Raw genomic sequence first — 23,664 nt, 5'->3', positions numbered from 1 at the left:
GGTGTGACCACCTAGTCACGGCGGTTTCTGAACGGGTGGATTTGCAGCCCACTAACGCAATTACGAGAAATAACAAGGCTTGGGGCAATTTGGAAACATTCATTATTCAAATATTCACAGCCCGGTAATTCTGTGCTAATATTAATCTAGAACTGAGGGACAACAACTCGGTCAGCATATGACATTGTCTGTTGCTCTTCTTCAATCCACCAGTCACTTTTCCACTATTTGCTTCCAGAGGGCAATTGGCTGCTCAGCAGTGAGACAGACACAAGCATTAACACCAAGAGGAAAGGAGTGAAAGCAACCTGAAAATAAGTCGAATTATGAAGCAAAACATAAAAACACAACATTACAAAAATATATATCTTATTCTCTGTACTGTTTTACAGCATCATACTAAGAGATTAGCTTTGTCAGTTAAAAAAGGTTGTTAAACTTTTATTTATCTATTCTCTTCTATTCTTTTCTGTGTGTTTACATTGGTACTTAACATAAACATTATCTAATCCGATCTATTCTATGTTTTTAGGCATTGTCTTATCTGATCTTCTCTCTGTTCTATTCTATTCTGTTCTATTCTATTATATTCTATTCTGTGTTTTTATATAGTTACATGAAGGCATTATCTTATGTGATCTTATCTCTATTCTATTCTTTTCTATTCTTTTCTATTTTTTCTATGTGTGTATGTTGTTACCTGTAAGCTATCTGTAAAGTTGATGGGGGTCTACCGTATTTACACTTCATTTGTAGATTCTCAGTGGTCAGTGCTCTCAATGTGTACAAGAGGAGAAGGGGTCAGATGGGACCACAGTGAGGACCCCCCCCACCCCCACCCCTTCCACTCGGTGCACTTGGTTTATCCCATACCACTTCCTCGGTACTTGCGCGTGCCTAGCTTGTATCCGGTGTGACCGAAGTTCCCCTTCCGCAGACAGGCTGCTGTCACACAGCCACCATGTTATCCCATTCCCGGTGTCTCACCAGGAATTTTGGCCGTTCCCTCTCTGCCATCCGCCAGGTAGGCAACAAGCAGATAAAACGTTGTCGGACTCCTCGCTGTCTGTGCCTGCGGGTGATGGTTCCGCTCTGTCAGAGCTAGCATTAGCGTTAGCCAGCCCGCTGCTGCAGGCCTCGGACAGGCCGTAACATTGTAAGCCAAGGACAGTATGACACTTTCATTCACAAGTCGTTGCTGCAGTCTGTATTAAAGTTAAGAGCAGTGCCCTCTGTGTTGGATTAGTCTCACGTTTTGACATGAGTGTTAAAGGTGTTTGACCTAAGCGAAAAGACACCCGGTCGATATTATTTTAACATTACTTGTCCAGTAATATTTAGGCAGCTAGCAAGAACGTTCTAGCCATACTGAGCTAAATGTATGGGTAGGTTAGCTAGCTGCTTTTAGCTGTCATGCTGAGGTCATATTGTGGTTTATGAGAGAGAGTTTAGCTAACTTAATGGAAATACTAAGTGGTTTTTTTTTATTCTTCATTTGGAGTAACCTCTTGTATTTGCATAATAGGTAAGTCAGCAAAGTCTAATGTCAGTAAAGTCCTATTTAGAGGTAGATCATTAAGCTTTAATGCATATGTTAAATTAGACACACACACACACACACAAGCCACCTGTTATCCAGATAATTTTATTGATTATGTCAAAGGTCATCGACTAGCGCGCAGAAGTGACTTTTGACCTACAGCACTGACTACTCCCTGTTGCTGACTCCACTGCCCCTTAAATACAATCTCATCAACTGTCATTATTATTATCTCTATGAGCCCTGTTTTTTTTCCAACTTGATGTCCCTGTTAACCAATTTATGAACATATTTTTTTCCCGACATGACACGATTGTGACACAGATTCACATTTAAAAAGCTGGAGATAATTCTTAATACTTGACTGTATCTTTTCACAGGGGAATAATGTGTTAGCTCGTCGGGCCACAGCAGGTATGTGTGCTTACTGTTCAAGCATGAAGTCTTAAATCTCAATCTTTGCTTTTGGATAATCTTGCTGCGAAACGTTATTTACGGGCTTCTGTTGTCATTTCTCCAACAGCTCTATCAGCAAGCCATTCTATCACTTTCAACAGCAACGTGTGAGTACACACATAAAAACACTAAGCTTTTTTTTTTTAGAGACGTTAAACTTTACTGTCAAAATTGAAGCACACTGTTCACACCACAGATATAATGAATCTGTTGTTGTTGTTGTTTTTTTTTTTCAAATGACTGTGTCAGGATAGTCTCAGGATGACAGCATCATGTTAACGTTCAAATGTTAGTTCAGGGATGAGAGTATTTTGAAAAGGTTGTTCTCGGTTAGGTTGTGGAAACATTGTGAACACACGCCCAAGTCACTTCACACCACGTGGAGGTTGGATGACATTACAACTGAAGTGGCCGGAACTCCGAATAAACAAAGTTACATTATCCTCCAAATGTAAACATTAGTAACTGCTGGCTGGTAACTTTGGTAGTTTTCATTAGGTTTATAGACTGACGTTGCTTTCTTCCCAACTCGTTTTAAACGGCTGAAGAATGTTAAAATTGGTTAGCATGTTTGGTTACGTCGCTAACGCTTACGTGCTTGCCAGCTTGTTTTTCCTGCAAAGGTTTTAAGGCTTGTGATTCAAGGACACTAGGAGCAATGGTTTCAAATGTGTGTTGGGCATTGTTGAGAAAGATGGGTAATAATGAATGGGAAGCTGGGGTCAAACCAATGAATGGGACCCCAACTGTATGCGAGTCAAAAATCGGCTAAACACTAGCCAACGGTACTTTTTTTGTTTTTTTACTTTGGTAGATTCGTCTCTTCGAAAGCAGTGCTGAAATGGTTAACTTTTGCAGCGGTAGTTTGCAGTGTGTGTGATTGGCATAGTTAGAGACTCCACTTAATATTACTAGTAAGGGGGCTAAAGTAGGGTGTAATAAACTGATAAATGTCCGTGGCAGTTAATTATCCTAGCCAACTCAATTCTGACTTTGAATCGTACATTTAGGTATGTAAAGTTCAGTCTAGATTCGTCAGTAGGCAAAATTGTAGGCTACTGTTTGTGTTATTAGTGTTCAGGCAAGAATGGTTAATATAGTTCATAAGAAAAAAGGGATTAGGTTATAAATGAATAAGAATGATAAGGATAAATTTTATTTACATAGCACTTGCCGTCATATAGCAAACAGGGCTTTCCTAAAGAAACAAAATACAATAACAATACTATAAAAAAAAAAAAAGCATATATTAAGAATATTAATACAAGGGGGAAAAAAACAAACCTAGAATGCGCACAGTAAAGCACAGACCTCCACCAAGGCCAATGTCAAAAAACATACACCAGACTTCAGAGAAAAAAATCCCACCACCAAGCTTGGTGCAAATCGGTTCAGTACTTTTTGCGTAATCCTGCTGAAAAATAAACAGACGTGGTTGAAAATAATGACCTACTTGGTGGAGGTACCAACAGTAAGAGGAGATAGTAGTAAAATGAGTGACATTAAAACATCTAAAGTGTATGCCCGTATACTCAAGTGTTTCTATAACACTTGTCCTCTAACTACAGGAGTGAGTGAAAGAATATCAGGAAGACATTGCAAGCATGTAAGAGATGATTTCATTGATAAATTATAGCCATAGACTGCACATCCTTTTAAATCTGACTTCCAAGGAGAGGAACATTAGTGTATGGTGCGATCCATGTCTGTCATACCAGCTAGATCATCACTGAAAACATCCAGAAAAGTCCTGGAAAGTGATCTCTAGAAAAGAGTGGGAACTCTGAAACCTTGCCACCCATACACTGTCATAAATGTGTTTTCCAATTATCAGTAATCTCTGTCAATCAGCCAGCAATTGTCTCCAATTTAAATGATTCTTCAGAAATAATGTGTGTCATTCTACACATACAAGCCAAATGTGCAAACTGCCCATTTTTAGCGTAATTGATCTAACCTATTTGAATTTCTACTTCTTGTCTTTTTTTCTTCTATTTCTTCTTATCTTTAGAAAATCTGATCCTCGGTCCAGCATCTTCCAAATTCAGTACTTCAGGACGTCTGTCGCCTACAGTATGTTTTACCCTTAATGCCCTTTATTTTTACACAATCTAAACATGAGGCACAACCACTGATGTGTGGAGTGAAGAAATACATTTCCTTTGACTTGTCTTTGTTCCCCAGGAGATGAAGTTGTCACAGTCAAGACCCCTGCATTTGCAGAATCCGTCACAGAAGGGGACGTAAGGTGGGAGAAAGGTAACTCCATTCATTAATAAACATACATTAGTTGCTTCTTTTACAGAAGCTGGTCACAACACAAACTCAACAGGAGGCAGTCAAATTGTACTGAGATGCTAAAAAAAAATTTTCTCCTTACAGCTGTTGGAGACACCGTCTCAGAGGATGAGGTGGTTTGCGAAATTGAGACAGATAAGGTAAAACTAAATAAATGTTACAGAGATTCTGTGTTTTGATTGCAGGTAACAACTTTAAGTGAAAGTTGTTGTACAACATGAATGAAAGAATTGGGCATGTTGCAAGTTGTGTAAAAACTCTTTGTTTTATCAATAATTGTAAATAAAAGTGTAACAAAACACTGAACTTGTGATTTTACATTTTGTTTAAACTTAAATAAATGCATACATTCATTAGTTTGGCACTATCCACATCACAAACGTGTATGGTCTTTTGAAAATATCCTGGAACTTTTTACCTTTCTTTTTTAAACTTGTGATTATTTTGACTTTTTAATTCTTTTCCCTGCCATTAGACATCAGTACAGGTTCCCTCTCCTGCTGCTGGAGTGATTGAGGAGCTTTTGGTCCCTGATGGAGGCAAAGTCGAGGGAGGAACTCCTCTTTTCAAGCTTAGAAAAGGAGGTATGTAATACTAAAGTTTTAGTGAAAATGTAACAATGTTAGCACGAAACAGTGTAGTTAAGGTGATACTTTTACACCTGTATTGTTATAAATTTTCACCTCCGTGTTTTTAGCCGTTGCTCCCAAAGCTGCAGAAGCTCCAAAATCCGAGGCCCCAGCCGCTGCAGCCCCTCCACCACCTTCTGCCGCCCCACCTCCCCCTCCTCCCCCCTCAGCTGTGGGCCCCATTCCCACCACTATGCCCCCTGTGCCACCTGTGCCAGCACATGCTATGGACACTAAACCAGGTTAGTTGTCATCAGACAGACGGCCTGTGTCATGTGAGAACTGTTTTGCTTGACATCTGTGCTCTTGACCTTGAGCTTACATGATTAATAATTGTTTTGCTTTCTGTAGACGGTGGCCTTTACCAGTTCCACTAAACTGATGTCAGAGATACTAACTGCTTTTTAATTTCTTTTTTGTAGTTTCAGCCATCAAGCCCATGGCTGCACCAGCTGCACCAGTGGCCCCGGCGGAGGGAGGTCCTAAAGGAGCCAGGACAGAGAGCAGGGTAAAGTGCAAAAATCACAACAACACCTAAAAATATTTCGGAGGTCCTGATCACTTTTTTTATTCGTTTAATGGTCTAGTAGAGAAAAATGTTACAAACTGTTTACTTAGACAGATATTTCTGTTAATTCCGTTTTTATGAATTAGGTTAAGATGAACCGCATGAGACTAAGAATTGCCCAGCGACTGAAGGAAGCCCAAAACACCTGTGCCATGTTGACAACATTTAATGAGGTCGACATGAGGTAGGAAATTCTAAATTAGTTGACCTACATTTTGAAACCCTCAGACTTTTTAGAATGTATACTTCTAAATATGTTTGTTAGTGTGCAATCTCAGGCAGAACCGCTCAGTACATATACAGTGTAGATACTGTATGTATATCTGTGTTAAAAGCCAAAACAACACTTCCACAAATGGTTATAGATTGGAATCTGCCCAATAGGAAAAGCTTTTTGAAACCTGATATCCTCTTAAACACTGGAATGTAAATATTTGGTTGTAATGCCATCTAAAACGAAGATAAGAATTGTTAAAACAGGTTTTATTAATTTACAAGGAAATGTTATTGTCTGCACTTGCCCCCTGTGCTGAAGAGGACACTTTGAGGATTTCTTTTCCCCGCAAATGTGTGGTGTCAGCTTTCGGCTATTCAGGGTTTTCTATGTGTCCTAATTGGATTGACATTGACGGTCTGGAGGAAGACTTCCCAGGCAAGGGCTCATCTGGAGCCGAAGGAGCTAGTCAGAGCAGGAGGCCGGAGCATCTGCAGGGGCCCACAGAGACCTGCGCTCTGAGTGAAAGAGCTGCCTCAACCGATATGGGCTTTTATGACAGCCCAATAAGATTTACAGGCTCTAGAAAGTGAAGATTTTTATCGCTTCTTCTCTCCTTTCTCGGAGAGTCTGTGTCTTGGGAGGGGCTAATTATGTTAGCGGAGAAATCCTAGAGCTTCAACAGGGTTAGAGACAGGAAAACAAACAATTAAAAAGAGAGATACAAAAGAAAAATGAGCAATGGTGAAACGATTAGCAGGCCAATTTATGTAGCTTTAATTCACCATGATCTGCAGCAGCACTGTTTTATAGCCATCAAAAACCATACATGTTTTTGTCATATTTGCATTTTTCATAACGTTGTTACATTTTTACAGAGTATTGGTGTATCTTATTAATGATTCTAATATTACTTAGTATTGTATACCTTATTAGCAAGAGCCATGGATTGTGCACTGTTGGTTGCACATACAGCAACAAACCAGTAAATAAATTTTAAACTGTCAAGTACATTAAAAAGGATTTCAGTTACTCCTGAAGAAAAGTCCCCATCAGCTCCATGTAGCATGAGTTATTGGCCTGTAGAATGTTAGTGAATCAGAGCCACAGCTATGACAGACAACCCATAAACTTAAATAAAAAATTAATGAAAAAAAAGACTACAAAGAGTTACTCTGAAATAACGACTCAATAATAAGCACCTCTGTCTTTTCCATGTTTTGCATGAATGTGTGTTCAATTCCCCAAATCTTGCCTTTTAGGCCCACTTAAGTCTACGGGCTTCAACCTTGCCTGTTGCCTTAATACCAAGCTGTTAGTTGATCTCTGCATTTTTTTTTTCTATTTTCCTGCAGCAACATCTCAGAGATGAGGAAGACTTACAAAGATGTCTTCCTGAAAAAGCATAACATAAAGTTGGGCTTCATGTCTGCATTTGTGAAGGCTGCTGCCTACGCTCTGGCTGAACAACCTGCTGTCAATGCTGGTATGGATTAAAAGACCTCAGTTTGTGGTATCTTTTTGACTGTGTCTTTGCATGTAAGGTATCAAGTCACTGCAAGTGTGTGTGGTGAAGAAAAACATTTAAGTTTCAATATCTTTCACTGCCAACCCTCAAAACCAACACTAACTTATTTACTGCTCTGAGACCACCCTGACCTATTTAGAAATACCACATTGAAGCATGGCTGGTCTGTATTGCAGGCTTTAAAAAATCTAAAATAGTCTGTTGGTTTTAACCTCCTTTTTACTTGAATGTAACTGAAACAGTACATGAAAAAAGGAAAATGATCTTAGCGACAAATGAAGTGATGATCAATAATTTTACTGTGTATATGTTTTTTTCTGCGTACTTACTGCTCTTTTTGTGTTTTCAGTAATTGATGACACTACCAAAGAGATTGTGTACAGGGACTACGTCGACATCAGTGTGGCTGTGGCCACGCCAAAGGTAAAACAGCTGGATTCTATTGTAACACTGAGTGTAAGTGCTTGATAGCCCACTTGTCGCTAATGTGAAGGGCAGAAAATTCAGTCATGTGACTCCCCTCTCAGGGTCTGGTGGTTCCTGTAATCCGAAGTGTAGAGGGAATGAATTTTGCAGATATTGAGAAAGCCATCAATTTGTTGGGAGAAAAGGTAATATTTTACATTACATATTTTTAAACATTCTTAGTTTGTCGTAGATGTTCCACTTTATGGTTCACTTTTTGCCAGAAGTTCCCATTTTCTGATTTCCTTATAATGTGATTAGTAGTAAATACGGATGTGTGATTGTAGGCCCGGAAGAATGAGCTGGCTGTTGAGGACATGGACGGAGGAACCTTCACCATCAGCAACGGTGGCGTGTTTGGGTCCATGTTCGGCACACCTATTATCAACCCACCGCAGTCTGCTATTTTAGGGATGCACGGCATCTTTGACAGGCCTGTTGCAGTCGGTGGCAAGGTTTGTTCCCTCAGTGTTAAACATGCAAATCCCTAAGGATGTACAAAAATAAGACGTTGTATTTAGCCGTAGAATAGTCAAATATGGAAAGTGAACGGTAAAAAATAATTGACAGGGAATTAAATAATAACCTCAGTCATTCAAAGAATGATTCAGTGGATAAATTTGCTTTTTCAGACAAAAAACAGTGATTAGATAGCAGTATACTTCATAAAGAGAGGACTGTTGAATAAAAATGGGCACAGATTTGATAATTCTGTAATTTATATTTCAGTTGTCTTTCCCAGTTAAAGTCTAAATTTTCCCTGGTGGAGCTGTTTCTAATCTTACATGTACACAGTCAGCAATTTTCACATTTTTGATTAACACATGTTCTTAACTCACTAAAAATTCTCTCCCTACTTAACCAGTTTTATTTAAAGGAAAATATCCTGTCTCCTTACAACTGCAAAAGCAAGGATGTAATTAAGAAGCAAGCTGAACACATTAAGGAGAGGGGTCTTATGCTTGGCCAATAACTTTCTCACTGACCAGTGTCAGCTATATAATACTGCAAATATTGCAGGATAATCTGGCATACAGATTAGGGGTGCAACTAACTTTATTTTCACTATCCATTAAGCTGCCAGTTATATTCTCGATTAATCATTCATTGTACAAAATGTCAATTTGTTAAGAAATGCCCATCATGATTTTTCCGAGCACAAGATGACATCTTGCTTCTTTTGTCTGACCATCAGTCCAGAACCCAAAGATATTCCATTTACAGTGACATAAAATAGAAAAGCAGCAAATCGTCACAATGGAAGAGTGGAAACAAGTGAATGTTTACCTTTTTGGCTTGTAAAATGACTAAAACAATCAATTATCTAAATGGTTGCTTGATAATTTTCTGTTGATTGACTAATTCACTAATCGTTTGAGCAGTACAATAGATTTGTATCAAATCAAGCTTGGTATATCGTATATCTCAGTTATACCTTCATCGTCTCTTCCGCCAACTGTTTGATGTATAAAAGATTTAACTCAGTGAGTTTCCGTTGTTCAGGTGGAGATCCGTCCCATGATGTATGTTGCCCTGACATACGATCATCGTCTGATTGATGGGAGAGAGGCCGTCACTTTCCTGCGCAAGATCAAGTCGGTGGTGGAAGACCCCAGGGTGCTGCTCCTTGACATGTGAACCCTTGTGAACTCCAGGCCCAACCAAAAAAACCACCTTACACAAACAGTGGCTGTACTCATCTGATGAACATTACCGTAACTGCAGTTGATGTATTGTTATAATGGTTAACTAGAAAAAAAGATTTTTGGACAGCAGTTGGTTTCTGCAATGGACGTTTGTAAGGCTGACAGTAATTAAAGGCTTGGTGCAGTTGTGGAGAAATTTCGTGGTCTGGGGCTTCTGTGGTGCTGGTCTCTAGATCAAAAAAAGGATATCCTATAACTTGTGCGACATACGTCATTTTCTACATACAACTAAAAAATGTTCACCTTATTGTGAGATGAATGGCAGATATAGATAAAACTGCATAGTACCATTTCATTATTTTGGTTGGGAAAAGAACAATGAGCACAGATTGAGCTAGAAACTACTTCTAAAATGTCCAAGGTGAAGAAATCCTTGAGAATTTATGCCACCTGTTTCATAAAAATGAGGGGAAATCTCTTTATGCTGTGTAAGAAAGACTATTTAAGAAAAAGAAAGTTTTAAACAATAAAAGCTGCATTACTCGACTGTAGATTTTGTCTTTGGTTTGTTTTTTGTGCGTACAGAGTGACAATCCGGGTAATAACATTTACAAAAATGGACCCAGGGCATAAATTGTTTAAAAAGTGTCACTAAGAATGTACAGAATACATTCCCACCAAGTTGAATGATTTCTCTTCTTATGCAGGTTTCTGTGAACACATTGTAGAGAGATGTGCTCAATGCCGGCTGTCTATGATTGTGAATAAATTTGTGTGTTTAGGTGTGAGGTTGACATCTCTTATCCCCTCATGCTCAGCAATAAACTTAACACAGTCTTTGAGTCTCAGTCCTCTTTAGGACCACATATAGCCTATTTATCAATAATGACAAAGGCTTTAACAGCATGAGTGTCAGGAACATACAAAGAAGAGGTAACCATTTATTGCCTAATGTCCTTGTTTTTCTACAATATTTGATGGCAGACAGTCCAAACACTTTGTAATGATCAGAATTTGAGTTGAGTCGTTTTTCATGCGTGATGCTAATGAAATTGATATGAATGGATATAAAGCACTATAAATTGTAACTATCAAAATTGCATGGGGGGTCCCTTAAATTCATATATCAGCACTCTAGAGTCTCGAGTTAAAACAATTATTTCCATTTGTTTCATGTTTTGTAAGGGAAATCTATGACCAATTATGTTGATGTTTCACTTTTTATTGTGTCATTTTTCTTTGGGAAGCACAAAATGCAAAGGAAAGCAGGATCTGGTGCTGCATCCAGTTCAGCCACACGAGGATGCTGAACAGAGCGATCAGAGGTGCAGCAACCACACCTGCTAACAGCTCAGAGCTTTCCAGGAGACGCCGCTGAAGAAGGGATGGCACTTAATGTCACTCACGCCTCCACCTCCAGAACCCAAGCGATAGCCAGCATCAAACTGAAGCAACTGTGGAGCACCACATTGAGTAGTTACGTGTGTGTGTGTGTGTGTATGTATTGAAATTGACTTTAATTGAACATAATATTAACAACAAAAGCCTTCTGGGTCATGGAAGCCTCAAATCTAACCTCAGTGAGCAGAGATGCAGCTGCAGTGCTCAGGTGGTCGGGGATGAGCAGCTGGGTGTGAGAGTGGACTCCTGCTGGATGGAGCTGCCACAGTGGCTGGAGGCACAGTGAACAGAGTGTGTGAGAAGCAGAGACCCAGGAATGATGCAAAATGACTCAGTTGCAGGCTTTGCTCTGTAAGACCGACCATGCCTGCAGCGCCCTTTGCTTACCATTCCTGTAAGAAGTTCAAACAGCAAGGCCCCAAGACTCCACCAGTCACAGGCCTCTGTAACCCTGCACACCCCACCAATTTCTGTCAACAAACAAAAAGCTTAGTTTAGTTGTTTTCATGTGCATTTCTTCAAAATGTGTTTGTTATTACAGTATGTCTTTGTATTCTCCTGCAATGTGCAGTGCTTGACCTCTAACTTGGAATAAAGTGGACAAACTGCATCTTGCCACTAGGTGGCAGGTTACACCAAGGAACACCCACTGATGTGATCTTAAAGTGATGCATAGTTTTACCTGGAGCACAGTACATCTGTTCCATGGCTTTGGAGCTAATCTCTGACTGAACCTCACTCCACTGGCCGAAAAATGTCAAACACACCTTTCCTGTGAAGACATTGCACTCGATCAAAAAATCAAAAGTATAGCACTTATTCTCATGCGGTCTTTTATAGTTATTTGACAGACTCACCATTGCTGGTGAGCAGAACATTTCTGGGGTTGAGATCCCGACACAGGATGCCTTGCTGATGAAGACTCTCCAGGGACAACAGGATCTGTGCCCCCCAGACACGCACCTCTGCCTCGGGAAGCCCCCAGCAAGTCTGCAGGCCCTCACCTTTAGGGTTGGAGGACTTGACAGGGAAACGAGGCAAGTGGCACCAGCCATCCACCTCAATGATCTGGTCTTCTCCCTGCCCCTCCAATTCTTCTGATTTCCTGTGTGGCGGGGCCCCAGGAGGGCCAGAGGAGAACCAGCTCACAAATGATCCTTCTTTTGCAGGTGCCACCTTCTCTCTAGGACTCAGCGATTCGTAGGCTTCCTCTACTCCGTCTCTTGTCTGACTGGAACATGTCTCCCTTTTGTATTTCACTCCTGAGAGGGACAGGGGGAGCCCTGACAATGCCCCCTGTTTTGCTGCAGTGCTGTGGCAGAGTGAGGCAAAAGAAGGCCAGGAGCTTTCTGAGGTGATTTTTGTGTGTGTGTGGTCAGAAAATACTGCTCTGTCTGTGCTCTTGATGACTACCATACCATTTCTTTCATCTATGGTGGGACTGCTGCTGTCTTGCTTTGAATCTGTAACTATGTCTGCAGAGTTACCGCTTAAAACAGATCCTTGGTTAGAGACACTGGTATCCCATGATGCCCTGCCACGGATCTGGGTCTGGCAGTGGAGAGGAAGATGCAAAATGGCGGGCGAGGAACTCAAACAATTATTTTCACTGTTTGGTGGTCCTGCTTTTATAAATGAGGTCTGATTTGTATGAGGTGCAGTTTGTCCTAGTGTGCTATGTAAATCACTGTCAGTCGCTGCATAGGGGTTTATTTTCTCACAATCGTGTGCTGGATCCGCAGCTTTCCAAGCCAACTCAAACTCTGAGCTGCACTCTATCAGTCCCATTCCCACTGTCTTTTTATGGAGTTCTGACATGACGTCAAGAGCTTGACTGACACGAGCACAAGAGAGAGGAAGAGCGGGGTTTTCCTGAGTTTCACTGGAGTGGAAACACAAACTAGGAGCTGGTGGATGGATGCGGGCGTTGACCTGTGTCCTCGGCGGGCCGGAATGCAGACTTAGTCGATCAAGCTTGGTATAAAATGATGCTGCGGAGCGTGCGTTCTGTAGGCAACCTGTCTCCTCAATGTAGGAGTGAGTACCGCAGTTTTCCAGGCGCTGCTGAGCCTCGTCCCATAAAGTGGGGAAGTCCGTATCTGGGCTCTCATCGCTTAATTTCTCAGGAGTCACCTCTGTGCCTCCTCTGTTGTTGTGCTGGTAGTCTGTGCTGATAGTGGGAGAAGTGTAGCTGGTCTTCAGCTTGATGCCGTGCTGGCCAGAGGTGAAGCATTCTGGGTGTTCCTTGGCCCTCTCGTTCCTCAGCTTGTGCAGCTTGGAAAAGAGCCTCCCACCTAGGATGATACGGGTGGTAAATCAAGATCAGGAGTAGGACAAGGGATGTGTTCCGTTATTGCTAATGCTACTATGTCGTGATGCACCTTGGTTAAATTCTCATTCTGAAAAAAAAGACCTCAAAGACCATGCAATATTGTCTCAGCAGCTGTGAGAGCAGAGCAGCTGTCGACAGCTCACCTTTGACATGCTCAAGATGCAGGTACACAGCATCCTCGCTGACGTAATATCTTAGCAACTTAACCATGTATGGCACCCCCTGAGGAATGATGGTTGGCTGGTCCCTGCTCTCCCAGCTCGACTTGACCAGACTCTACAAGAACACATCCATGTAATGACTGATCTTTTCAGAAAGAGAAATATGTACTTTTTAAGAGAAAAAAAAAAAAGTGCATAAAGGTAGGAAAAAAGTGTATTTTTATGTACATGGTTGAATTTTGAAAAAAAAAAAAAAAAAAAGATTCACCACTTCTTGGAAAGCCCCCTATAGAGATTAGAGTCTTTCTGTTACCCCGACTCTCTGGTGACTGAAATTTGAGGTGCAGTTGCACTGGCTAAAAGGGTGAGAGCTCTCAGGCAGATCGATGCTTGATGATTCTCAGGGAGACAGGAGGGAGAGGGCTCCTATCGACTGGCCTGACACGGAATTCAAAAAGACTGCTTGGCTGCCCGAAGCCACAGCCCCCAAAACATCTCCACTATGAGTGGATAGATGTTCACCAATGGACCCGTGTTTAGTTCAATGTATTATAATACAGTGCAATTCCCAATCATTTTGTGGTCTGGACTTCTTATTTTCTCCTGTGTAGTGCCCATGGAGGAAGACTTAATACTCACCTTGACAACAAATGTCTCCTTATTGACCATACTTTGGACAATCAGGACCTTTGGAATATAATATAACATTTTTAGTCAAGCCTTGGAAAGCAGATAAACTACTACAGTATTTGATGATGTGTTAGAAGACAAAAAAGTCTGCCTTACCTTATCAGTCACTCCGACCACCTTACACATCTCCAGATCCTCCACGGGCGAACTTAAGTGCCTGATTGGACGGAATCTCAGACTGCTGTAACCCTGGTGACCAAAGCCACAGAGGATATTAGCTTGAGCACAGAGAAGCACAATGGAACCAAGAACTGCATCTTGTTTCACAATATCTGAGTTGAATAAGGCTTAGGGTGTGACGGACAGGCACTAAATGTTTCATCTAATGTAAGAGGCAATACTGGAGGCGCTCTTTTGAGTTCTTCACGAGTGCAAACTATTTTAATACAACATTTTAATGCACCTTTAATGCATCCACTATTATTATTAAAACACTAAAAATGCCTTAATCAGCTTCTTGTAAATGATAGCTTAGGATGATTGTCTTACCCCTAAATGAGAGCTCCCCTTCCCGAGGTTATCCTGCAGATGTGTTATGAAGATTTCTTCAGCTCTCTTCAGATACTGGGTCGTCTTCCTCTTCACAGCCTCCCGGCGATCTTTGTTAGGGTCCACTTCAAGAGAGTTAAACACTATCAGAAACCACTGAAAGAAAGACTTACACTGTAGCTGTGTGAATAGAATAGATCTAACAGACAGGACCCTGTCCTTACTAAACCTTTTGGCCTTTGATCTAGGATGAGGAACAGTAACTCACAGCCAGCTGACTATTGACACTGTGGAGAAAAATATCTGGCCAGCAAGAATATCTGTGTTTAGCCTTTGTTTTTTGACTTCCTGTTTTTATTCTCATCCACATTCATCACATGTCTTGTGCAAACACGTCTCTCCAAATTCCCCACCTACTGTCACACGTAGTCATAAAAGCTTTGGTAAAACACCAAATGCTGTCCACTTACACTGAACCCCGTTCAGCAGTAAGTCCACCCCATTCTTATAGTAACTGAAAGCTGCCTCATAGTCCTCATTGACCTCGCTGTCCAGGGCCATGTGGATCTGCTTGGCCGCCTCCACCAGGTAATCTCTCTTTGCCATTGCTGCCTTGTTTTGGACCAGTCAAGGTCCAGCTGGGCCTGAGCACAGCATAAAGAGTTATTGCTGATTTTGTTTAATTAAGACATTTTTAGTAAATTAGAAAGAGAAACTGAAATTTAAGTCAATCATATCGCTGCTGGTCGGCTCTCAAAGAGTATTTAACGACCATATGTGTTCAGCTTGGTACTCACCTTTGCTCCCTGGTCTTATCAACAACAGGATACATCTCTGTCTGTTGTCACTGGGCTCAGTGTTCGTGTGCCCCCAGTGACTCCACTGCTTAGGTCTTGGCAGCAGAGCATGATCATCTGAGCCAGCGGAAACAAAGAGTCAACGTCCAAACCAGCACAGGAAGTGAGTACAAGCTTGTGCTACTATATCTGATGAATGGAAAGAAACAGAGCTGCAAACATCCAAGAGGACAGAGAGATGACTCAGAGCACTGAGGCACATAGTCACATGTCTGAGGTTAAGTACACAGTCATTTATCCCAATAGGATGGTTAAAACCTAAAGATCACACCAGAGAAGTTGTTGACACCTCGCTCTTACGATATTAGTCTAATAATATATGCTACAAAAACCCTGTGTTTGTGTATGCCAGACTGTAGACACACTGATGTCCACCCGCACACTTCTACAAATCACGTGGAATGAATTATTACAATGGGGCAAATAAATTCTTTGCTGACAAGATTCCTGAAATCATTGCCATTATGCAATAATTCTTTGTCAAATGAAACAAATGTATTACCAGTCAGGCAGTGAAGGCTATTGCTGTCACAAAATCTCCCATGAATGTAAAATGCAATGTCCCTTTCTCCTTAATCTAGCTGCACAATGAAACACAAACATCACACACATACACACCCCACTCTGGTTACAGTCATGGAGGCGACATCATCTCAGGAGTGTTATGAAAGGCACAAAGCCATCTTCCTTCTCCTCCATTACCGTCCATCATCCTCCCAACATGCTCTTCCATGTCCACCGAATAAGCCATCCACCACACTAAATAAATGCACAAATAGCAGAGAAAACAGGCGGGCACGCACATATACCACACACTGTACCTGATGTGAGGCAAGCATGCCCTGGACCCTCCGCCCCAGCAGCAGCATCAGCACTAGCGGGAGACCATGTCTTCAGCAGCCTCAGCACACTCATCCCAGGAGCAGGAGAGAAGGCGAGAGCTCAGGCGAGGCTGCCGATTGGCTGAGCATGATGTCACTTTAGGGTACCATTTCACACAAGGCGCTCACCCCCCCCCCCTCTCATCCTGACAGATGCTGGCCGTTTTAAAGAGACAGTGCTGTTTTTGTGTGAAGGCCATTTTCAACCCTGACTTTTGCTTCTAAAATGGACTGTGTTCAGCTTTTCTTGTTGACTGTCGACAAATCACATAAGAAAATTGATTAATTTTCGAAAGAGTTATGCATTACTGGATTTCTTTGATGTCTGCCATCCACTATGAATGGAGGGTTCACCCTGCCCAGAATCCATAATCTGCTGGGTCTCGGTGCTCAGTACCAGATGGAGCAAGGCTCCAACCACAGCACAAAGGAGACTAGTCCCCACCCCAAGGGAGGGCTGTTTCACAGAGGGGGGAGGGAGCTCTAGCATGGAGCAGGAAGGTGGTGGGGGGCAAGATGAATCAGATGCTGCAACCTTACCCAAAAAGCAGAAAGGGAGGGGTCTGATTTATGACAGAGTTTTACTTTACGTCTATTTTCAAATGTTAAAATTGAAAGAAAACAGGACACTCATTTGAATGCTCAGTTTTGATTTTATTCCAGAGACAAAAGTGTAGTTTCTATGTATCACATAGCTATCAGAAATGTTACAGAAAGATCATTTGCAACATTCACAATACAGCAGATCAAGAACCAGACGATTCATTCTGAGTTAAACCTCACATTGTAGGACACATAGTACCCATTGTTGTACATGTAGAGCCGCTGATCAGTGGGATTGTAGTGCAGGTTGACAAACTTCTCCTGGAATTTCTGAAGGGGAATACTCATGTATTTCTCCTCCCCAGTCTCAGTGTCATACGAGTAGTAGATTTCCTCTGTGTTCAGATCTACTGGCCTGGTGGCATACATAATTCCACAAACCATAAAAGCATTCCCTACTAGAGGTTTGAACGCACTAGTGGTCCACTCATCCTCGATACCAAATGATTTCTCATCTAACTTTGCAATCACAATTTTACCCTTGGCCTCCTCTGTGGCATACATTACCCACAATCCTTTCTCATCAGCTGAAAAGTCTAGGTACTGGTTTGGTGAATAGGTGTAGGTGAATCTCTCACTTGCTTTTGTGATTTGTCTGTGACTATAAACAGAAGAGGTCAGATTTAATTTGGACATTCTGAATGGATTAGCAGCCTGGTAATATATGGTGTTACCATGAACAACATAATTATTACCAGTGCCTTCATAGCCTTGTGGCAGACCGTGGTGTGTGAAGGACGACCTCTGAATGAGTTTGTCATAATTAGAGTACAGGTAGAATTCATACACAGAGGGCCCGCTGTATGCACCATACCAGTGCATTGACTCATAGCCTCGAACAGGTTTGGAGTCCTTTCCCCAGCCCCCATATTCGTAACCTGGGTTCAAATGAGCATTTAGTTGGATGACTGTAGGCTTGCTGACGCTCATGATTCCTGTGTGATTGCAGTTACCTGGAAAGAAAAGGGGAAAAAGTGTCATTATCTCCACATCACATGCAAACTGCTGGCCAGCCACTGCAGATAACTGGCTGATGGTCTTACCAATATCTGGCTTGGGGAACTCTTGGTCTTTCTGGCACTCCTCTAGTTTCCTCTGCAGCTTAGCAAACTCAATACGGATCACTTCCAGGTTGCTCTTGTCATAAGTCTCCAGTTGGTTCACAATGAGGGTCATGTTGTGAATCTGATACAAATGGACACCACAATAGTAACCATATAACCAGTAAAATCTCGGAAGTAGTGAAGTTTAGTTTTCAATTTGCCTTTTTACCTCATTGTACAGACTGTCCAGCATGGGTGAGGAGGAGTTGAGGGAGTCCTTTAGCTGCGACACCAGAGCCTCAAACTCTCTGAGCTCAATCCTGAGCAGCTCAAAGTCCAGTTTGATGTAACTGTCAGGACTGCTCTCCAGCATGGCCACTCTAACAGTCAGGTCCGTCAGTTCTCCTTGGAAGGAATCCAGTTTGCCCCCATAGTGGACAAGCTGAAAGACACACACTTAGAATAAATATACACACAGACAAGTAAGACAAAAAAAAACAAAACAAAAAACTAAGAAGATAAGCAAACACACACACCTAGTGACTATGGTCTGTGCAGGCAATTCAATTCAAACATAGCTATACAGATATATACAAAAACCTTCTGGACAAGTATTATACAACCAGGTAACACATACAGGATTGTGGTCTGAATGTTACTGTGCTGTACACTTAAGCGTCAAACAAGAGATTATGGGAGTGCAAATAAAGTTGCAATAAATATGTGTAATGTAAGTCACTTTCCATACAAATCTGTGGTGGCCAGAGTTTGTACAATATACAGTATTTACAGTGTGCTCAGAGTTAAATATGACAGGCTGTAAGATCCATAAAAACAGACATGGTCACTGGAAATTTGCCAGTAATGTCTTAAACATGCTGGTATTTGTTCACTTTTGTAGTTCAGTATTTTATGTCAGTAAGAAATGATAATGAATTATATATACCTACAAGAAATCATAAATGCCTATTTCACTCTCCTAAGAAATTAGTCATGACAAACTGTTTATATTATTGCATTATTTTACGTTATTTACGATTAAAGTCATTATGGGTTTCTAATCCCTACTGTATCTGGTCACTGTGTTATCTCTTTGAGATAACCGGATAGGAACTGAGATTATTTTCTGATGACTACAAGCATACACTGTAAGTGAGGCTTTACACTACTTATTCGAAAAATTTAAAAAACAAAATAAAATAAAATAAAAACATAGAGGATGGTCTGTTTCTTACTGACCTTATTTATCTGAATTTCCACCTCCAGCTTCAGATCTGTGGTCGCTTGCTGCATATGTTGCACACGGTCAGCAGGGAAGGTGCTGTCGGGCAGGAACACGCTGCAAAGACACTCCAGTCCTGCGCCAGATGTGGTTACATTTCCCGAGTCCCAGTCCTCCACTGGCTGCAAGAAAACAGTGTTATTTTTCTCAGATATTACATGGAAGACAATTTAATAAAGGATGGTGAAGATATATTTAGAAGTTACGAGCCAAGCCAGTGCAGGGTTCAGCATGGGAAGGAGAAGCAGCAGAGTCAGAGGCATTATGTCACTGCTGGTAGTTTGTCTGATTGCTTTCTGATCTGATGTCTACTATTGACAGTGGCTTTTATACTTTTTATTGGCCTATCTTAAGCATGTGACTTGATTCCACAGTCCTAACAACTTTATTAGCATCCTTGAGATCAGTGCAGATGTGCATATGGTGGGATCAGTACAGTTTTATGATTTCTGATTGGGTTATTTTTAGTTTACTTAGACATTGACAAAACTTCAGCATGAAAATAGTAACTGTTCCCTGGAAAGAGGAACCTGAACCTGATAAAAATCGGGTAATTTAACTTTTAATTCATTAAAAAAATGTGTAGGTAGTGAGAATGCATTCAATATTAAAAACAGTGAAGTGCTTCAGAATCATCTAATATGACAAGGGGACCACATTGGCACGCGTAAAACAGTATTTTGAAGTGAAATCGAGATATTTTTCTTCACACTCAATGATTTACGTTTTTCTCATGCTACAGTATGCATCTCCTATGTAGCACAAAAATAGGAAGGAGGTCTCACCCATTTTTATCATGCTGAGAGCCACAATTTGGCCTGAGATTAGTCACAATACAACAGAATGGCTTAGACATCAGAGAGTCAGATTTTCTTAAATGAATATACTTCAACTCAGGTACAAAAGAGGAAAGTGCCAGCACCATTCACTAGGCTGGTGATATTTGATTTCTCTTCCCAGTCAGTTTGTGTTTTGATTAGCTGGGGCTATAGGGTAATTGGTTCAATATTAATCTTAAGCTTTCAGTACACCCTGGAGATAAACCGAAAATTGAATACGAGTCTAACAAAGCAACCTATTCTTGAATCATACTGCTCATGTTAATGTGTGGAAAAGCAAATGAGCTTTTTTTTCTTCTCTGTCCAAGTTCTCTGTAAACTAAGGTTACAAGAAGCATAGGGGAGTACCAGCAAATTCAGTTCATTTTGATCTTGACACTGAAAAAAACAGTAATTGTTTATGCCTTTTTGCTGCAGTACTTGCACCTTTTGTAAGTGATCGTATGTATCTTTAGCATATACATTTGTTCTTTTGATTCAGTTGTAATTACAGGGTGTGAGCTCATTATTCAGTTGGTTTGAAATCCTGTTTAACCTACTATCCAATGGCAAATGTATCTATTTTAGGTTGACTATATACAGTATGTATTTGCCCTATGTTTCAGTCATAAAACATAAATTGACATAGACACAGTAGTACCAAAACATAAGTGTATTGGCACTATTAAAGGCTGCAGATACAAAGATTATTCAGAGTATTTACATGTAAAAAGTAACCTTTCCAATAGCTGGACTGAACTTGAGTAGCAAACTACGCTATCAGTGAATTTTGTATTCATTTATCTAATTATATATTTTTTCTTTTGATTCCATATTGGACTGAACACACTGGAATTTACACTTTTTTATTGATTTATTCTCTCGGTTAATTGTTTCCTTGGGTCATCTGGAACTAATTTTTAACAGTACACTTTTTCCCTCATCGTATGGATCATGAATGCATTTGCATAAAAAGTCAAGAACAGTCACATCATTTGAATGCTTCAGTTTGATTTTATTCAGAAAAAGAAAGTACATAGCTTTAAAGTCCTCCAGAGACAAAGACAGTAAATACAGATCAGCTGTATCAATTGCAATAGGGTAGATCACAAAGCGGAGGAATCATTCTCTGTTAAACAATCACAATACAGCAGATCAAGCACCAGGCGATTCATTCTCTGTTAAACCTCACATTATAGGACACATAGTAGCCATTGTTGTACATGTAGAGCTTCTGATCAGTGGGATTGTAGTGCAGGTTGCTGTATTTCTCCTGGAACTTCTGGAAGCGAATGTTGAGGTGTTTCTCTGTTCTGGTCTTAGTGTTGAAAGCATAATAGATCTCCTCTGTGTTCAGATCCACTGACCTGGTGGCATACATGACTCCACAGGCCATGAAAGCATTGCCAGCCATCTGCTTGAACACACCGGTTTTCCACTCTTTGGCAATGCCAAAAGATTTCTCGTCGATCTTTGCAAGGACAATTTTACCCTTGCTCTCCACTGAGGCATACATTACCCACAAGCCATTTTCATCAGCTGCAAAGTCCAAGTTCTGTTTGTCTGAGTAACTGTATGAGAACTTTTGACTAGCAGCTGGGATCACTCTGTAGTCATATTTGGAACTGGTCAGATTCAGCTTGCTCATACTGAAAGGTGTGTTGATCTGGTAATAAATGGTGTTGCCGTGAACAATGTAATTGTTACCGCTACCTTCCCACCCGTTTGGTATGTCATGGTGTTTGAATGCAGACCTCAGAATCAGCGTTTCATAGTCAGAGTACAAATAGAAGTCATGCACTGAGGGATTGGTGTATGCACCATAGAAGTACATTGACTCATAGCCTCGCAGGGGTTTAGAGTCTTTTCCCCAGCCCCCATATTCGTAACCGCTATTCAGATGAGCATTTAGTTGGACCACCGTAGGTTTGCTGAGGCTCATGATTCCTGTGTGGTTGCAGTTGCCTGGAAAAAAAGAAAAATGTTGAAAATGACTGGCAATATAAATGATTATCCACTATCTTCTGACTAGCTGCCTCACCAATATCCGGCTTGATGAACTCCTGGTCTTTCTGGCATTCCTCTAGTTTCCTCTGCAGCTTAGCAAACTCGATACGGATCACTTCCAGGTTGCTCTTGTCATAAGTCTCCAGTTGGTTCACAATGAGGGTCATGTTCTGAATCTGGAAATAAACCAATTAAAATAACTTAAATCCAATATTCTGACTATCAAGAAAGCCAGTTTATTTGCACGTAGGTTCAAAAATGGCTCTTTCACCTCAGTGTACAGACTGTCGAACATGGGTGAGGAGGAGTTGAGGGAGTCTTTGAGCTGCGACACCAGAGCCTCAAACTCTCTGAGCTCAATCCTGAGCAGCTCAAAGTCCAGTTTGATGTAACTGTCAGGACTGCTCTCCAGCATGGCCACTCTAACAGTCAGGTCCTGCAGGTCTTTCAAATAGATCTCCAATTTACCCCCATAGCTCACCAACTGAAAGAAAACATGGGTCAACATGATGATGTTTTACCACAACATGTGTTTTCAGTCATCATGCTACTAGACCTACTGCACCTTGTTCATTTGGATATCCACGTCCAGGATCAGATCCTTGCTGACTTGTTGCATGTGGTAAACCCGGTCAGCAGGGAAGGTGGTGTCAGGCAGATACACATGACAAACACACTGATCTGACTCACCCACTGATGCAGTCACATTGCCAGACTCCCAATCCTCCACTGGCTGAAAATGAAAAAAAATGAATAAATAGATAGTTAAATAAATAAATAAATAAACGAATAAAATAATAATAAAAATAATGATAATTTTTTTTCCTCATAATCAAAGTCGAACGTAATGAATGACCAATGCAGTTGCATGATTTAGTTAAGGAAAGTAGAAGTCACTTACAATCCAGGCCGCAGCAGGACTGAGGACTGGTAGGAGCAGCAGTAGAATTGGCAGCATCGTGTTTCAGTTTACTTCTCAAGTGTCTCCTCGGAGGCTTGGTCAGAGGGTTTTTAAAGACAGCTCTTATAATTTCATCACAGACACCTTCTCTCTTCCCATAGTTATTGTCTTGGAGCGCAACACAAGTACACATGCTCATTCACAAGTAGCCTATAGCAGACACTATCCATGTTTGCTCACAATAAACTTTGAGGAATCCATCACATAAGGTCTGATCATAACACGGGGTGTGGATGAGAAAAATGCCATGTGCAGAGAATTCTAGCAACACCTTGTTGAGTTTATGGCCTGTTACGTGAGTGCTGTGTGTGTTATATGGGAGCAGGAAAAAGTCCTCATATTCACAGCAAGATACGTTCTATTGCATTGGCGCAAGAGTGTAATTAATTTAATTTAATTTAATTTAATTTAATTTAATTTAATTTAATTTAATTTAATTTAATTTAATCAAAAATAAAGCAATTTTATCTATATTTAATCATACTTAATAGAACATACTTGTTTTTATACTCATCACCTCAGAAGTCAGTTCTCACTGTATTTTGAATGAAGGAATCAAATTGCTTTTTTGTATTGCTTCTTCATCCACATGGTTAATTGCGTAATCGTATGCATGCGACTTGGGTGGTGCTTTTGAACAGCTTGGTTCATAAGAAGGAAATATTGTGCCACGAGAGAGAATAGCTTTGGAATTAAATGCTGACTCGAACCCCAGGAAATGGCCATGCACACACACATTTTCGTCACTTCAGCAGCGTTGATGAAGGAAAAGATACAAATTTATAGAGAAAAGTT

General features: G+C 40.9%; 4 protein-coding genes and 1 long non-coding RNA gene across 5 annotated transcripts; 2 read left to right on the top strand and 3 right to left on the bottom strand.

The window, feature by feature from the left end:
• Window positions 1-879: 879 nt before the first annotated feature.
• dlst (dihydrolipoamide S-succinyltransferase) lies at window positions 880-9,895 on the top strand. The gene is made up of 15 exons (XM_040138005.1): window positions 880-1,024; window positions 1,921-1,954; window positions 2,064-2,103; window positions 4,008-4,069; window positions 4,181-4,255; window positions 4,379-4,434; window positions 4,770-4,878; window positions 4,992-5,165; window positions 5,346-5,431; window positions 5,578-5,675; window positions 7,061-7,191; window positions 7,583-7,656; window positions 7,761-7,844; window positions 7,986-8,153; window positions 9,202-9,895. The coding sequence occupies exons 1-15, from the start codon at window positions 962-964 to the stop codon at window positions 9,334-9,336; spliced, it is 1,389 nt and encodes a 462-aa protein (XP_039993939.1). The 5' UTR covers window positions 880-961; the 3' UTR covers window positions 9,337-9,895.
• Window positions 9,896-10,586: 691 nt separating this feature from the next.
• rps6kl1 (ribosomal protein S6 kinase-like 1) lies at window positions 10,587-15,323 on the bottom strand. Its single transcript, XM_040136397.1, has 11 exons — window positions 15,215-15,323; window positions 14,888-15,061; window positions 14,418-14,542; window positions 14,025-14,117; window positions 13,878-13,925; window positions 13,221-13,353; window positions 11,603-13,039; window positions 11,428-11,517; window positions 11,133-11,215; window positions 10,921-11,016; window positions 10,587-10,798 (listed from the first exon to the last, which is right to left on the bottom strand). The coding sequence occupies exons 2-11, from the start codon at window positions 15,021-15,023 to the stop codon at window positions 10,688-10,690; spliced, it is 2,352 nt and encodes a 783-aa protein (XP_039992331.1). The 5' UTR covers window positions 15,024-15,061; window positions 15,215-15,323; the 3' UTR covers window positions 10,587-10,687.
• On the top strand, window positions 14,858-20,835 carry LOC120794978. Its single transcript, XR_005708187.1, has 3 exons — window positions 14,858-15,005; window positions 15,243-15,377; window positions 19,068-20,835. It is a non-coding gene; the product is annotated as an uncharacterized LOC120794978 (long non-coding RNA).
• LOC120794977 (olfactomedin-4-like) lies at window positions 16,918-19,357 on the bottom strand. The gene is made up of 5 exons (XM_040136398.1): window positions 19,290-19,357; window positions 19,041-19,205; window positions 18,031-18,243; window positions 17,802-17,943; window positions 16,918-17,711 (listed from the first exon to the last, which is right to left on the bottom strand). Exons 1-5 carry the CDS (start codon window positions 19,344-19,346, stop codon window positions 16,918-16,920), a joined length of 1,371 nt encoding a protein of 456 aa, XP_039992332.1. The 5' UTR covers window positions 19,347-19,357.
• Window positions 20,836-20,924: 89 nt separating the features above from the next.
• Window positions 20,925-22,917, bottom strand: olfm4.2 (olfactomedin 4, tandem duplicate 2). The gene is made up of 5 exons (XM_040137799.1): window positions 22,810-22,917; window positions 22,474-22,641; window positions 22,180-22,392; window positions 21,943-22,084; window positions 20,925-21,866 (listed from the first exon to the last, which is right to left on the bottom strand). The coding sequence occupies exons 1-5, from the start codon at window positions 22,864-22,866 to the stop codon at window positions 21,073-21,075; spliced, it is 1,374 nt and encodes a 457-aa protein (XP_039993733.1). The 5' UTR covers window positions 22,867-22,917; the 3' UTR covers window positions 20,925-21,072.
• Window positions 22,918-23,664: the final 747 nt, after the last annotated feature.

This window comes from Xiphias gladius, chromosome 10 (genome assembly GCF_016859285.1).
Source record: "Xiphias gladius isolate SHS-SW01 ecotype Sanya breed wild chromosome 10, ASM1685928v1, whole genome shotgun sequence".
Taxonomy (NCBI): Eukaryota; Metazoa; Chordata; class Actinopteri; order Istiophoriformes; family Xiphiidae; genus Xiphias; species Xiphias gladius.
This window is presented reverse-complemented; position numbering and strand designations above follow the sequence as displayed.

What these genes read in the sequence shown, in the direction of transcription:
- dlst (XM_040138005.1), top strand. Translation starts at nt 962, where the DNA reads ATGTTATCCCATTCCCGGTGTCTCACCAGGAATTTTGGCCGTTCCCTC. An exon ending in TTTCAAGCTTAGAAAAGGAG is followed by an intron (nt 4,879 to 4,991) that starts GTATGTAATACT and finishes CCGTGTTTTTAG; the next exon opens with CCGTTGCTCCCAAAGCTGCA. An exon ending in GAGCCAGGACAGAGAGCAGG is followed by an intron (nt 5,432 to 5,577) that starts GTAAAGTGCAAA and finishes TTTATGAATTAG; the next exon opens with GTTAAGATGAACCGCATGAG.
- rps6kl1 (XM_040136397.1), bottom strand. Translation starts at nt 15,023, where the DNA reads ATGGCAAAGAGAGATTACCTGGTGGAGGCGGCCAAGCAGATCCACATG. An exon ending in TGTTCTGCTCACCAGCAATG is followed by an intron (nt 11,518 to 11,602) that starts GTGAGTCTGTCA and finishes ATGTCTTCACAG; the next exon opens with GAAAGGTGTGTTTGACATTT. An exon ending in TTGAACTTCTTACAGGAATG is followed by an intron (nt 11,017 to 11,132) that starts GTAAGCAAAGGG and finishes CTGTGCCTCCAG; the next exon opens with CCACTGTGGCAGCTCCATCC.
- LOC120794977 (XM_040136398.1), bottom strand. Translation starts at nt 19,346, where the DNA reads ATGCCTCTGACTCTGCTGCTTCTCCTTCCCATGCTGAACCCTGCACTG. An exon ending in TGGAAATTCAGATAAATAAG is followed by an intron (nt 18,244 to 19,040) that starts GTCAGTAAGAAA and finishes TGTGTCTTTCAG; the next exon opens with CTTGTCCACTATGGGGGCAA. An exon ending in TGGACAGTCTGTACAATGAG is followed by an intron (nt 17,944 to 18,030) that starts GTAAAAAGGCAA and finishes CATTTGTATCAG; the next exon opens with ATTCACAACATGACCCTCAT.
- olfm4.2 (XM_040137799.1), bottom strand. Translation starts at nt 22,866, where the DNA reads ATGCTGCCAATTCTACTGCTGCTCCTACCAGTCCTCAGTCCTGCTGCG. An exon ending in GTCCTGCTGCGGCCTGGATT is followed by an intron (nt 22,642 to 22,809) that starts GTAAGTGACTTC and finishes TTTCATTTTCAG; the next exon opens with CCAGTGGAGGATTGGGAGTC. An exon ending in TGGATATCCAAATGAACAAG is followed by an intron (nt 22,393 to 22,473) that starts GTGCAGTAGGTC and finishes GTTTTCTTTCAG; the next exon opens with TTGGTGAGCTATGGGGGTAA.